The sequence below is a fragment of the Podarcis vaucheri genome, assembly GCF_965113315.1.
Source record: "Podarcis vaucheri genome assembly, chromosome: 6".
Classification (NCBI taxonomy): Eukaryota; Metazoa; Chordata; class Lepidosauria; order Squamata; family Lacertidae; genus Podarcis; species Podarcis vaucheri.
The window spans coordinates 45,861,987-45,877,862 of NC_138764.1; the positions used below are offsets into that span (position 1 = coordinate 45,861,987).

At 39.3% G+C, this 15,876-nt stretch overlaps 1 protein-coding gene across 1 annotated transcript; it reads left to right on the forward strand.

The window, feature by feature from the left end:
- The first annotated feature begins 963 nt into the window (after window positions 1-963).
- Window positions 964-15,032, forward strand: TM2D1 (TM2 domain containing 1). The gene is made up of 7 exons (XM_082228465.1): window positions 964-1,169; window positions 2,422-2,495; window positions 2,984-3,092; window positions 4,178-4,269; window positions 6,920-6,993; window positions 11,280-11,398; window positions 14,162-15,032. Exons 1-6 carry the CDS (start codon window positions 1,009-1,011, stop codon window positions 11,388-11,390), a joined length of 621 nt encoding a protein of 206 aa, XP_082084591.1. The 5' UTR covers window positions 964-1,008; the 3' UTR covers window positions 11,391-11,398; window positions 14,162-15,032.
- The last annotated feature ends 844 nt before the right edge of the window (window positions 15,033-15,876 follow it).

Consider the following 15,876-nt stretch of genomic DNA (forward strand, 5'->3'; position numbering starts at 1 on the left):
TTACTTCTGAATAGACATGGTTAGGACTGCAACCTTAGTTACCACACAATACTCTTCTCTATTCTATAAAATTAGTTTAAAACATTTAAATGCATGCTTACCAATCTCTGTTGCCAGTGAACCTCTTCACCCCTTTGGACCTAAAAAATACCTAACAGAAATTTTCAGCAGGTGAAGCTTTTTCTTATTATGATATACAAATATACGTTTTGCGTGTGCGTGTGAAACTGCTTAATTTCGGTGAAAGACCCCAGAACCCCGTTAGCTTTTTATTTTATTTTATGCAACAGAGGTTGCGACTGTGGATGGAAGCGAGAGGAACCTATCAACGAGATCGGAAGGGATTCTATGCCTCCCTGGGCTTCTTCGGGAGCAGGGTTTCCTAAACTGGGTCGCCAGCTGTTTTTGGACTACAACTCCCATCATCCCTAGCTAGCAGGACCAACGCCCAGGGATGATGGGAGTTGTAGTCCAAAAAAACAACTTGAGACCCGAGTTTGGGAAACCGTGTTCGGGAGGAAGGGTGGGATATAAGTTGAATAAATAACATGACACAGGCATTAATTTGTGAGCTTAGCTTTATCCTTTGTTCATACTCTACATTCACCTTTATTTTATGGTTCTATCAACCTCTGACCACCGCACGCGCTTTTGTTTTGAGATTGGGACGGGGCTGAACACTTTAGTCAAGTTTCCGCGCTTCAAAAGGATCCATCTTAAGTAAGGGCAGCCGAGCTTCCTCTCGCAGCTTTGTTAGGAAAGCGTCCATCTTTGCAAAAGGCACCCGGCTTCCCATTTCGCCGCCTGTCCGTTTACCGGGGAGGAAAGCGGGTGCTTTCTGCCTTCAACCGCATTGGAAATTATAAGGAACGGGGGCCATCTTTGCTATGGGAAAATGAAGGCTTCCCTGAAAGAACAGCGTCGCTTCTTCCGCCCCATTTCGAGGCCCGCGTCGACGCTACTGGATAGGGCGAAAACGTCAGCTGACCAGGGGGCTCGTTTTCCAACATGGCCGCCTGGCAGGAGATGCCGCTGTCAGGGAACAAGAGGAAAAAAGGCGGCGTGATCGCGCTCTGGTCCTTGGGAACCTTGTGCCTGGCTTGTCTCGCGGCGCAGGGCGCGGTGGGCGACGACTCTTCTCTGAAGTGCGAAGACCTGAGAGTCGGCCAATATCCTGAAGCTGTGCAGAGGGCACCCAGCAGCGCCTGGTTGCCATAGTGATGGGCCTTGCAATGGGATGGGGAGGGCCGTGGGGCTGCCCCTTTTCCCGGCAGAGCTCCTGCGGTTTCAAACACCCGGTGAGGCCTTCGAACCACTTCAGCTGCATGCTGGGCAGAAGCTACACCTGTTGAATCTTTTGTAGTCTTAAGGGGCACAGTAGCTCTGCCATACACAAAAAAGTAGCAGCTGCAAAGTGGCAAGATATGGGGGGGGGAATACATGTTTAAACCTCATGAAGTGACTTCATCAAGCAAGGCTATCTGACATCAGGCAGTGAACAGGTGTAGAAAAAATATTTAACCTAAGTTATAGGTAAAGGACCCCTAAGTAGGGGAAGGGCTAAGAGTAGTGACTCCTCTTTTGTCTGTCGCTGTGCTAATGTGTCTTTGAAATGGTTTTGGGGTAACATGTAGTACAATCACTTTATTTGAATCTGTGATGTGTTGGACTAAAGGAATGCTAATAAAATTAAGCAGAAAAAAGTCTAGTTCACGAATGGAGAGTTTGGCTTTTCAGATGTTGTTGGACTCCAACTCCTGTTAGCCTCAGCCAGCACAGCCAGTGGTCAGGGATAGTCTAGCAACATCTAGAGATCCACAGGTTCCCCACACCTGTTCTAAACAATTGGGCCGCCTATCTGAGGCTCCTGGGTCATATGTTGTGGATAAAAGTACAACATTTAATTGTTTTAGCAGAGCAAGAAAGCCAGGATGTTAAACTATGTTTTAAATAACATATTTTTAAACCATAGTTTAATAGCATCTTAATTTGTTATGAAACTGCTAACTGCTATTTGCTGGATTGGATAAAATGGGAAACTATACTGAATAGGTTTAATTATAGTTCATACAAAGGGCTGTCTGGGTATAAGCAAAAATCTTCCTCAGATTTTGGCTTATTTAAACCATTATATGATTGTCTGATCTCTTCCATTTTGTTTGTCTCACATTATTAGGAAGAGATAGATAAATACCAGGAAACTCTGTGTCTCTTGTAAAGCCTAGTTAAGCACTTCGTTTTTCAAATGCAAAGTTTATATGTTTATATACCCAAAATATTAGTAATAAGAAGGAAAACAGGCCACTTCCGCCAGTAAAATCTTAGGCAGATAAAACAATTTATCGTAATTTACTGTGTTGTTATTGTTGAACACTTAACATGGGAGTTCAGTTTATATTTTTTTTCCTTAATTGTTCAAACATATATTTGTGAAGATCCTAAAATAGACAATGAAACACAAGAACCTTTGAACTGTACAAATCACACTGCATATGGTAAGGAGTATGGCAATAGAATGCTTTTAGTCTAGCTACTGGTGCATATTATTTGACTAAATGCTGTTCCCGCACCCCATATTGATCATGTATAGTGGTGATCAGTAACACTGCATATGGCACAATTTATAATTGAATGCATAATTGGTGTATTTATTTACAGCGGTATGTCAACATCTTTGGTCCACAACCTTCTATGCACCTTGATAGTCTAGTGTCATAGGTGCAAAGAAATTTGTTCAACTATTTTATCATGCTAGTCATTACTTTATAATGTTAATTCAGAAAACTTAACTTGTATATTTCCACTTTTTCCAGAAAATATTTTATATTAAATCTGTAGTACAGTTGCATTCTTCTATGTGTAGTATTAGCTGTCTTGATAAAAACATGCATATATTTATTTCACTTGTTCTTTCCCTGGAGGCCTTTCCCTGGAGTTTAGTGCAGAATGCTTTTTTTTTTTATTTTTATTTTTTTGCCCGCAGTCGGCTGTCTTCCAGCACCAAATATTACTTGCAAGAATTTCTTTGGGAATGAAACCCAATTTACTGGAAAGGAAATTGGATTTTACAAGCCTATAGAGTGTCGAAACGTGTAAGTGAATATTTTTGTTCAATATATAATGCCACCACTTGTTGTAAAGCTTGGCTAAATTAATTATAAAATTGTTCATATACTTCAGCCCCCTCCTTAGTCTGAAGTGTGATTTAGCCCTCTTCCTTCTCAGCTCTATGACAGGAGTGTAGAGGAGTAACACGTCAGTTTTAAGAAATTGTAGTAAAACTGCTTCACATCTAAGAGGTTCAGGCCCAGTTTTGGCACAGAAACTGCTTGGGTCGCCTTGTATGATTACCTCTGTCAGGGGAGAGACAGGGAAAACATGTCCCTGTTTATTCTCCTTTACTTCTCAGTGACTTTCAATACCATCAACCATGGTATCCTTCTGGAGTGGCTGTCTACATTGTGAATGGGTGGCACTGTTTTGTGGTGGTTCCAGTCCTACTTGGATGGTTGTTCTCAGAGGGTGATGCTTGGAGAGCGTTGTTTGGCTCTGTGGATGCTTCATTTTGCGGTCCTTAGGGTTTGATTTTATCCCCCATGCTGTTTTAACGTATACATGAAACTACTGAGTGGGGTCGTCCAGAGGTTTGGAGTATGTTGTGAGCAATATGCTAAGAACCCACAGCTCTCCTTCTCCTTTACATTTGCAGGTGTGGCAGTGGATGTGCTGGACTAAGGTCTTGCCTTGTTTAATGGACTGGATGAGAGCCAAGAAACTGGAGCTCAATCCAGAGACTTAGACACTGCTAAGTGGGTGACTCCTTAGACTGGATGTATGAGAGGTTGCCTGCTCTTGATGGGCTTACACTCTCTCTGAAGGAGCAGGTAGAACAGCTTCCATTGCTGTTCCTTGAGGCTCAGGTGGCCTCAGTGGCATGGAGTGCCTTCCATCAGCTTCGGCTGCTGGCCCAAATGCACCCTTATCTTGGTAGAGGTAGCCTAACTTCTGTTGTCTATCTCTGATAACATCTAGGTTAGATTTTATAGGGAGGGGGGCTGCCTCTGAGGACAGCTCAGAAACTTCAACTAGTTCAGAATTTAGCGGTCAGATTGCTCACTGGGGCAAGGTGGTTTGATTTAACAAATTGTTTTCATCCACATTTCTCTCCTGTTTCTAGAAATGGTTACTCCTACAAAGTAGCAGTGGCTCTGTCTTTATTTCTTGGATGGCTGGGAGCAGATAGGTTTTATCTAGGGTATCCTGCATTAGGTGAGTGATTTATCTTCTTAGTATTAGGCCACCACTATGGCTCACTATGCATCAAGGCAGTATTAAGGGCAGGTGCCATTCATACTGCAAACAAAGATGATTACACTGAAGATTATGATGTATGTGTATTTTTGATCACAGCTAGAATGTGAAGTAATGATAAGTACAATTTGTGACCTAAATTTATGCCATGTATATGATGAATAAGCATTAAAACTCAGTTGGTAGGCTAGTCCAGTCAACCACCATATTTTAAAAGTAAATATTTTTCACAAGCCTGCCATTTCAGATCACATTGTGAAGCTTCTCCATTGAATTCCATGTTTACAAGCCATGCCTGCTTCCTAGGCATCTGTGTATCAAAGAGCAAAAAGAGAACTTAGTAAATGCTTGGGCTTTTTCCTCTTGCCCTCAGCAGCCTTTCTTAAGAGAACTCTCAGTCAGGCATTAGCCCCTTAGTCTGTCCTGCCCTTGACCACACTGAAAACATACTCACATGATATGCCCCTCCATCTTGCCTATAATCCTCATAGGGATCTACATTAATCACATAGCTTTAAATATCCTCTTTCTTGTCTCCTTTCTTCCCTGCTCCCAAATTTAAACTACTTTTGTCATTTTGATACCCTTCTTGGCTGTATACCCTGTAAAATCAGAGTATTCCACAGTCTTAATACTGTGGTTACTAAGAAACATGAGTTGGTATTTGATCCTCAGTGTGATCTGGTAGAAGTCATTTGGCTTAGGCTTTGTCTGAAAACATTCATAACTTGGTAAAAAAATAATCATGGTTTTAGTATAACAAGCTGCCTGATACTATGCATGCTTGCTGAGGAGTAAATGCCACTGAGTTTAGTGTGTTGAGGCTATGGTTGTATACTCATTTATCCAAATAAATAGGACTTTTGAAAAGAATCAGGGTAAAAGACAACAAAAACAGCCAATGTGATTGACAACACCCACTCATATGCTTCACTAAGGTTAAGGAGTTAAAAGGAGTTGATGGAGCAAGTGTGTGTGTGTTTGTTCCTTCTAGGATTCTTCATGGCTTGAGATGAAGTCAGGATAAATCAGTGTTGTCCCAATTGATACCAGCAATCAAAATGATTGGCAGCACCCTATCAAACAAACACAACAAAACTGAGAAGGATCTAGGAAAATATCTATCAGCCCAAGAAACGTTTATTTAAAAGCAGAATTCATTCACATGTGAATATCATAGGCTTAGAAAATAGGTTAGTAGACATTTCAGAGATATTAACTTGTGTGGAATCATAAAAAAATCTCTTAGAGCCATTTTATCATGGTTTTTGTCTTCACAAAATGACTCCACATTAGAAAAGCTTTTCTGTCTTGGCATGAAATGTACTGCCAGACATCAGTACTTGGGCATATAAGGCGCCTGTCAGGTCCCTAAAATGCAAGCAGCTCCACAGGAAGACTTTCCTGACTGTTGCCTCAGCAGAAAGTGCTATAGAGGTAGAAGACAAGTATCTTTTAAAGAATTGGCACATGTTGCTTTTCTGTTATTTTTGCATTTTTCCCTGTTGCCAGTAAATATTTTGGTAGTAGCTGGCCTTGCTGTTTTGAGACACTGTTGGCAGAAGTGGTGCCTGTGCTTTTATATGCTTGGCTAAAGATGTTTTAATTATTTATTTGCCCATATTTTTATAAGTGTAGCAATCCTCATGTACCCATTTGGAGTGAAACCCATTCAGATTATAGAGTGTCATTTTGGTTTTCCCCAATGGAATAACAACCCATTAAGTCTGTCATTCTTCTTCATGTTAGACAAATAGACAGTTCTGGGACTCCAGTTTATTATTACAATGCTTACAAACATTCTGCTCTCCCATGTAAGCAAATGTAGTTTGTTCCAAAATTTCCTAAATTGCAACAACATTGCTACTATATTAACACTGGTTTTTTTTTTTATCACTTTTGTCTTGGATTGGAAGCTGTTTGGACAGGGACCTGGCCATAGCATCAAACGGACTCCTAGCATTAGATAAATATAAAATTCTCAACGGCCATCTTCCATAATATCAGGGAGCAAGTCCCTACCAATCAGTTTAATAATAATAATAATAATAATAATAATAATAATAATAATAATAATTTTTATTTATACCCCACCCTCCCCAGCCAAGGCCGGGCTCAGAGCGGCTAGTTTAGAGGGTTTTCTTTCCCCCTTATACTTTCTGTACTGAAGTCATTTACATGTAGCTGTCTAAATTTACAGCCTGGGGGTGATATCTACAGTCATACTTGGAGTAGACCAATTAACATCAATGAATTTAAGTCACTTAAGTCTATTGATTTCAATGGGTCTAACTCTTTACTTAGTTGGAGATCACCCTGTGTTTGTTTGTGGCCATTCCAAGTTACCCACCATATTTTGCTAATTGTAGTGTACCAGTCAAAGCCACATCTCTCCCTACAAAAAATCTATTTGGGTGGGGTGGGGTGTATGTGTAAAGTAAGTACTGAAAAATGACTTCTTGGCTACACATATTCTTCTTCAGGATAACACTCAAGGGCTTCTAAGGAATTGAAAGATGTTTTATGAAGGAAAATATATTGTTGTCTAAAAACTAACACTCTAAACCTTTTTATGCTCTTCAATGTATGATTGTCACTTAATTCACAGGTTTATTAAAGTTCTGCACAGTAGGATTTTGTGGAATCGGTAGTTTAATAGACTTCATTCTGATTTCAATGCAGGTAAGCTTGCAACATCAGAATAAAAGACATTGGCTAGGATCCAAAAAGCTACTTAGATTTCCGCAAGGGACTTGTGCTAGCCCAGCAGAATTCTCCTTTCCCCCCATCTGAACAGCTGATTCTCATGCCATGTCAATAACTGCTTTTAATACTTTTCTCAGTTTCAAAAGCAGTTTGCTATAGGGCTGTTCTATTTTTTAAAGAATGTGTTTTACTTTTTTTTTATTCCAGCAGCTCTAGTTTATTAACATTTAATTTATTTTTGAATAGTAGGAGTTATATAACAATGAAATATTTGTATCATTTCTGAAAGAGGCCACTGGAACACCATTTTTCCATACCTTAGTCACTGCTGGGAAAAGTGAAATCATTTGGGAGGCGGGTGCAGAGGAGGGAAAAACACTAATAAAATATATGAGGCTTGGCAGTCCAGAAAAGTGTGTGAGAGAGGTTCCTAGATTTCAGATTTCTTTTATTTATTCAAGACTACATATTCAGATTATGATATTCTGAGGCCAATCTTCCATAACTGGGAGGACTTTGCTTTCCATTGTTGTAATATTAGTCAGCTTATAGACCCATGTCACCTAATTTTTACTTATAACCTATGTTACATACAGGCAACTCTCCCATTTGAACACATTCAAGCTGATGCGCACACCATTTTCAGCACTGGAAGGGGATAGGGCGGACTTACTTGCATCCCGCCAACACGCACAGTGCCTTGGAATGCAACCCCTGCATAAATAGGGAGTTGTCTGTATATAGTTGAGAACCACAAAGATAAAGCCACAGTATCTGCTAGTCTCAAAATGCATGTTTTGCTATGTGATCTAAACCAAGCACTGCCAAATCATATGAGCTGATTTAGCCTCCACGTATTTCAGCTTGAACAGCCGGCTAAAAATGTTGACTTAACCTTTACCTATCTGACTGATGTTCACTATTTCTTGACATCATGCTCTCTTGGTCGACATGTAATAGCAAGTATGAATAATAGGTTCTATATTCAATCTGTATTAATATGCTCCACCGAGCATATTTCTATATGACTGAAGAGCCAGAACCACACAAAAAGAAAGTAAATTAAAAAATGTATTAAGACTAAATAACTGGAACATTGCGAGAAATTGTAAATATCCATTTAAAATGGCAAAAGCATGATATGAATAAACAGAAAGTTACATAAAAGTGATCATACTACAATAGATGTAATAATGGGGCTACTACAAATGCTGAAGAGAAGAAATAGGAAGTGTTTGTATTAAAACAAGAAATTATAAATGAAAAATAAAATATAAGAAAGCAGTTATCCTAACACCCTCGCTGCAGTCTAGCTAACTCAAAAACAGTAGGAAAGTTTCACTTTATTACAAAGGTATTCTGAAACAATATGCAAAAAGTTACTTAAGATTTTAAAGCAAGTAGATTAAATGTATGATACATAGATATGTGTTTCCCAAATATTGAGATAGAATTAAGGGCTTTAAGGAATAATGAGTAAATAAATGACTTTAAATTTGGAAAATATTAAGCAAAGGTTTATATCTACAAGAATTGCTATGGTGAGGGCTACTGGTTTCTGTTGGAAATATTGAGCTAAAATAATTCATAAGGTTTAGGGAAAATAAAAAATAGAATGTAAAAGGAAAAACCCTAGAAAAACTATGAAGCTACTCCTGGAAGCACATTTCCTCATCTTAGCAAACAGACAACCTACTCTCCATCTCCCCACACCACCAAGCTAGCATGCCTGCAGGGAATGTGCTGTTGAGGAGGGGGGTGCCAATTAAGTTAAATGTAAGAAACTAACAGGAGAGAGAGAGAGAGAGAGAGAGAGAGAGAGAAAGAGAGAGAGAGAAGCCCCATCCTTGGTAAAGTCCACTTCTTTATGGGTTTCACTAATAATAGAACCCCTCTCATTTCAAATCTCCTGACACAATCCGAATACTTTGCTCGTTAAAATTACTCTTTAATTACTTTAGGCCTTGACTCAATATTTAAAATTTGTGCCTCTTCCTTTACTTTCAACTCTGAGTCTTTCAGCTTTCCTTATCAGAACTATGTTATAAATTCTGCCCAAGCCTGGAAGAAGATCCTTGAAACCACCTGGTTTCTAGCTAAGATTGTACTCTCCTTTCTCAAACTAATTGCCCCAAACAAAGGCCTCTATCTCTAAACAGGGAAGAAAACATTCGTTAACATAAAAATAATCTTGTAATGTAACAAGCATATAGTACAAAGGCACACACGTGGGCAATTAGTGGGAAATGGGTGAAGACATCACTCACTACAAACTTGAGTACCCAGTTCATATCTTACACTCCCCTTTCATGCCATAGTTTGTAACTGGGGCACTTTTCCTTGAACAGTTGCTTCCTGGTTTAATTAACAGAGAAATAGGTAACTCTTAAACTCTGAACAGGAAACTTGTACAATCAAAAGGTACCCCAAAATAATGGAAGTAATATTTTGGAAGTAATATTTTATTCCAGTCCCAATTAAACAAAAAAATCTGTATTGTTCCAGCACAGATTTGAATGGATCACAGTGATAAATCCTCTCTGTTTCCTTGTTTTTAATTAGAATTGGGAGAACCATAATTTGCTCATCTGCAGTCCCGTTGGTGCTGCTATCAGAGAGCTGTCAACCATCCAGACTCATATCTTCAAAGGAAGATATAGGGCCCATCACAGTGTTTATCTCAAAGTTAGAATTGTAGGAAGAATTATCCCTGTATCCAATTATGCTTTCTCATTAAAATATTTGACCTAGGCATAATAATAATCATGGTTTGGTTCCAGTAAATACTAGTAATACTAGTATTAGGTGTAATACTAGTAGGTTAGGTATAGCTGTAAGGAATCCTGGGGTGTCAGAACTTAAACTTCAGGACCAAACAATTCAGTTGCTATGAAGCATAGTTACAGACATTTCCACTCTGTTTCTGACACTTGGAAGGTATGTTATTAATTTTTGGACGTTAACTGCCAGCGATTACAGTTCTCTGGCTGAAAATACAGGAAAGGTTTGTGGGGTTTGGTTTTTTTAGCAGTGGGGCTTAGAATAGATGAGTTTTGGACCTGCCAGCTAATGATTAAAAATAACCTTAAAGGTTTAAAATTATTGTACGCCAGAAATATAATACTCATGGATTCAAGAGGAGTTTTGGCAGAATAATTTCATGTATTGACACTTTTCTCAGTTTGCCATTACAAAGGAAGAAATACATGTTTGTGGAAGTTTTATACAATATAGAAGTACAGACATTAAACTCCCTGATTTAAATTTACCCATTCAAGCTCCTCTCAGCTTCTCTGTTCAGCTATGTTAGCAGTCTTAGGTAAAACTGATGTGACGTTAAAACTGCTAGAACATAATTTCACAGCATGGGAGGGGGAACTGTAATTATGAGCCTATCCTATATAATACTGAACTCAATCCATTACAACAATGTGCTTGAAATTCCATGTTGCCATCATAAATGAATTTGTGAGGTTTCTGGGATGAATTGTAAACACCTGCCAATTAAACATTTTAATGCAAAGATCGGATTTTCAGTTGGGTCAGCTTTTATATTAAATTAAAGAAAGTTGAGGATGAGAAGGATGTTTACCAAAGGGAATGTTTCCAGATTATTTTGGCACTATGTATTTACTTCCTAAATGGCCTTAAATGGTTGCTGAAACTGTTGCTTAGTAAAAACATTTGATTGTGCTTGACACTTGAAGAGCTGGTTCTTTTAAACACAAAACAGTGTTTCTGAATTTCCTAAACACAGATGTTTGTGGAGATATATGTGTCAGTCTTCACATGTAAAGGTAGTGTGATTTCCACCCTATTGTTGAAAATGTCAGCAGTGTTATAACAATTTAAACATGCTACTGCATATTCTCCTGTAGGAATCTTGTGGCTTTTGTTTGCTTCTAAGTCCCAGCTGCACCTAAAGATTTGTGCGCCCACCACCTGACTGAAACTAAGCAGGTCTCAGTCTGGTTAGTGCCTGGATGGGTGACTGCCTGTACACATTTTTGGGTTCTGGGCAGGGAGAGTATATAAATGAGTCACCCGACAAACATTTAAAAGAGAATTCCAGTCATATTTGTTTTGGAATAATAAGCTCTAATAAGTAGTTTTAGCTCTAATTAGAGGTTTTATGTCTTGCTGGGCTAGGGTAATGGTTTTAATAGATTCTTTTTCATATATACTGTTCAAAATCGTATTTTGTTTTATTTTTGTTCAAAATGATTTTAAATATATATATTTTGTAATGCATTCTCTTTTAGATCGTAGGACCTTCTGATGGCTCCAGTTACATCATAGATTATTATGGAGCAAGACTTACCAGACTGAGTATTTCTAATGAGACATTCAGAAAACCACAAATATACCCTTAAACATGCCAGTAAGTGCCTTGATTTGGGTATGTTAAAAATTCATTAATTGATTAATAACTATTACTCTTGTAAAATGAAGTATGCATGGCACAGAGGAGTCGAATGCTTGTTTCTTGTCATGTAACAGAAAACCAGAATAACTGCACAGTTCCATGATCTTTTTGTAACCAACCCCCTACAAATTCTAGGGAATTTTGTAACTAATGCAAGAGTATCTCTTTTTAGTGTTCAAAACTGCATTCACCCATCACATGCAACTTCCCCTCACCTATGATAAGAACACACAGCAGTGCAAAGACTCCAAACTCTCATTTGTGTCGTGGTTTGCAGAAGGTAGAAACGATGTGATTCTCTTCTTAACAGTGGCAGAGGAGGCTGTTCATTACCTTCTCCACAGTGAACCAAGCCAATATTGGTGGATCTCACTTGAAAAGACAGCAAGATGCAGTTTTTGGCAAAAGCAATGTTTAGTTACCCCACATTTTGCCTCCTCTTTCCTGTAGGTGGAGCCAAACCCCATAACCAAATACCTTATGCCTATTGAAACAAGTGCATTGCAAAGGTCAGGTTATAAGCTCAGCACTGATCCTGTCTGTGTTTAGCCTACAAGGAAAGCCTATATAGTACTGTCTGCTGCTGTGTTGATGCATCAAGTTTCTAGACTATTCAACAATTTCAAAGATTATCTTCCATTAGTATAATTACTATATAAATCCCATTTTGAAGAAGTTTGCAACATGTACTTTAAATCTACAACTGAATTGTTCAGTAACACAGCAATCAAATTGGGATCATGTTCATTTTTAAGTTTTCCCACTAGTAAAATTAAGAAATAGCAAGGAAAACGGCTGTGCTCTGAATTTGATTTAGTTTCATAATTAATATGACAATACCCTGGCTTTCACTCCAACACATGTATATGTGTGGCAACTGAAAGGGCTCATGACTTGGCTGCCTCTAGACCTTCAAACCCTATATATATTTTCTGCAATCACAAATGGAGCTGTTTATATGCGTGAAACTGGCATATAGATGAACAGGCATTGGTTCATCTTCACAAATATTGTCTACTCTGGCAGCAGCTCTCAAGGAAAGTTTGTCAGTTAAAGATCTCAAGCAGGTATCCTTGCCACCCAAGTCACCTGAGATCCTTTAACTGAGCATGCTGGTACCGCTAACCTTCATATCCTCGTGGTACCTTTACCCTCAAACGTGGTACCTTTACCCTCAAACGTGGTACCTTTACCCTCAAACGGGCGCATGGGACAACTGAAGCAAACTAGCCATAAAAATTCTAGTTTTCTAGAGTGACATCCTATGTTCCTGACAGGTCTGTCTTATGCACTGAGAAAAGGCACATTTTATATGAAATAGGGAGAAGGCTTGAAAACACACATGGGACTCATGTACCACCCGGTGGTCTGGTTCACATATCATGTTACGGCAAAGCATGGCTTTATAAAAATGTGCCAGCTCCCAGGGAAGAGATCATGGCCACTTTGTTCCTCCCTACTTGTTTTGCTGCTGTGCTAAGCTGTGGTTTGGCTTAGCATTCAAAACTCAAGCTCATGACTTAGCTGTCTCTAGACAAATCACAAACTGAAACTAAGGTTTGTCCTATGGTTTTTACAAGCTCATGGTTTGTCAGGGAGAGCTAAATCATGAGCCCAGGTTCAGATGGCACCCTAAGCCAGACTGCAGCTTATGGCAGGAGCAAAATGACTGGGGAGGAGCACAGTGACTGATTTCACCAGGAACCCACACATTTGCTCATTTGTGCTAAGCCAGTGAGTTCTTTGGCTCAGTTGGTGCCATGTGGTTTCCGAATACAGTTGAAAACAGCCAACAGATATTTCTCAGGATCATATTCAATGATTTCCATATTAAACTTCTGTATTGTAAGTTTGCAGGCATGCAAGTTTGCAACTTCAAGCGATCAGAATGTATTTGTATCCTGCAATTACAAATCATACCAAGGATACCATTCATTTGCATTGTTTTCCAGTGTATAAAAGTTTGCCATTGAAATGTGTTTATTTCCTTGCTGGTTCACAACCAGGTGACAAGAAGTAGGTGATTTACAGCTGTCTACTAGCTCACATATGCATTTTGCTGCTACTGGTGTTTATCTCTAGGGTATGCAATAGTTTAATGTGCTTAGCTATACTTTAAGTCAGAGTTTGTCAGCATGTACCCCCAGATGTTACCAGACTACAGCTCATGTCATCCCTGGCCATTGGTGATGCTCACTAGAGTCCAGCAATATCTGGAGACACCACAGTGGTTATCCCTGCTTTAAGCTATAGACTGACGTAGAGCAAAGAGGAAGAAGCTGAGAAGTCAGCTAACCTAGCTGCCACCCATGGGGCTCCAGCAGCAGCTGTGTCCTACAGTAGTATCCTGATGACAAGCGCTGGGAATGAACATAGATAAAAGGTGTGGTTGGAAGAGAAGATGCAGCTCATGTCTATCCTATAACCAGCCGTATAGAAATTTAGTCCTATGAAAGGGAGCAGAAAGGAGAACAAAGGTGAAGAAAATCCAAGCTCCATTCTTGCTGCAAATGGGGGGCAGCTATTGTTCAGGCTTTGAGGGGGATGTGTGTTTGACTGTGCTGTTGCAAAGGCGACTCAAGAGGCTACTATTGTGCTCTGGGTTCCTGTGGGACAAGAGGCAACTTCACAAACTGTCTTTCATTCATGGAAGCTATGGAACCACTCATGCTTTCCCACTGACAGGAATTAATCATTTAATACTTTGATTTCTTCCAGAGTTCAGCTGAACAATAACTAATGGAAGGGGTCTGCCTCCAAAGGACATGATTTGATGGAAGCATCTGTGTCATCAGTTGTCTCATCGTCTCTGCCCATGCCAAAAAGCAGAAGACAGCTTCATCATACACAGGCCATGGTTTTGACAATAACCATAGCCCCGACAAGAATAGGACAGTGACTTTCCTTTTAAATTATTTTGTTAAATAAGAATAAACAATGGACATAAATTATGGAAAATGCATCATGAATTACTGCACAATGGACTTAATACAAATTGCATAAAAACTCTGAAAAGCGCATGTGCGAACATAAAAGTAAAGGCAGGAAGAAATGACCTCAGATTCAGCATCCCTTTCCTGACTGCTCTTTAAAAGCAAGAGGAGAAGTCAGACAAAAAAATGTTGTTTTACAGATGTACCAAGTTCCAGCTCATTCATTCTCTCCCTCCCTTGCATCAAGTACATCCTGTACTTTTGGCAACAAGTTGACTGGATATTTAAAAGCTGCGAACTGCTCTGAAAGTTTCACATAGTGGGTTATGGGCCATGTGTGTTTGATCAAAATTCAATTACTGCACTGTGCCAGGCTTGGAAACCTATCATTGCAAGTTATGAAGTATGACGAAATAAGCTACTCTAATTGGTTCAGTATGGGGAGCAGTCTCAACCAAGCTTGTTATGATAAATAGCTTCCTGTGTTAAAGGTTCTCTGGAGCTTAAGTGTCTTGGCTCACCTCCTTCAACAGAATAAGAATATTGTTCCCTAGGAACACTTACATCACTGTCCCTCTCCCCAATTCAGAGCTAAATGTTTGTAGCATTTTCATCTTGCTGTTCGTGAGGAATATAAACAATGGTCATTGCTGTCATTTCCCTTGTCTTCTTTCTGTCACTTCTTCCAACCATAAAGCATTTTTGCTTTTCCCAGTATGAAGAGAGGTATAAAAAGTCTCTTAATATTTCAGCACAACTACCGTTGGCAATTTCACTTTTGTCAGCTTTGTTGCCACCTGGAAAGTCTTAACTGTTGTTTAAAGTCAGGCCCACTTCATAAGAGCTAAAATAAGAGGGGAATGCACTGTGTCTCTAAGCCTACATCAGCACTTGTTAAACGAGTTGCTGAAAGAGCGAGCTCAGTTACTGACTTCATAGTTTTACTTATGGAAGCAGTGTCTGTTCTCTTATTCTCACAACAATAGCCAGCTGTGAAGGAACAAGCCCAGAACAACCCCTGGCTAGATAGCTAGATAGATATAGTCTGCAACAAGAGTCTTTGTAAAAAGATGGCTATCCAACACTTTCAGCTGTTTTAGAAGGATTTAAAACTGTTTGCCTGCCATTTTGTTAAGAGGAAGCTATGGAATATATATGCCTTTCCTTTAGTGGTTTGACCTGCTGGACTCATTTACGTGTACAAGTCATAATGTGGTCCTCAATCTTCTACGTTTGATAATTGAGCATACCAAGTGCTGTTATCCGGTTACCATTTGTTTTCTGAGCTTTGATCTCATCTTAGCTTGCCATAATATTTAAATGTCCTGTTTAACCTTCTGCTTAGAGATGTGCGTAATGCTGAAGTCGGCATTTCCAGTTTATGCTAGATCCACTGCAAAAAAAAGAGAAATGTTCCATTTTAAAAAGCAATCTCCTTAGTCATCACTTAATCAAGCGATGACTAAGTGCAGCAATACAAAATTAGGGGGAGGAAAACTT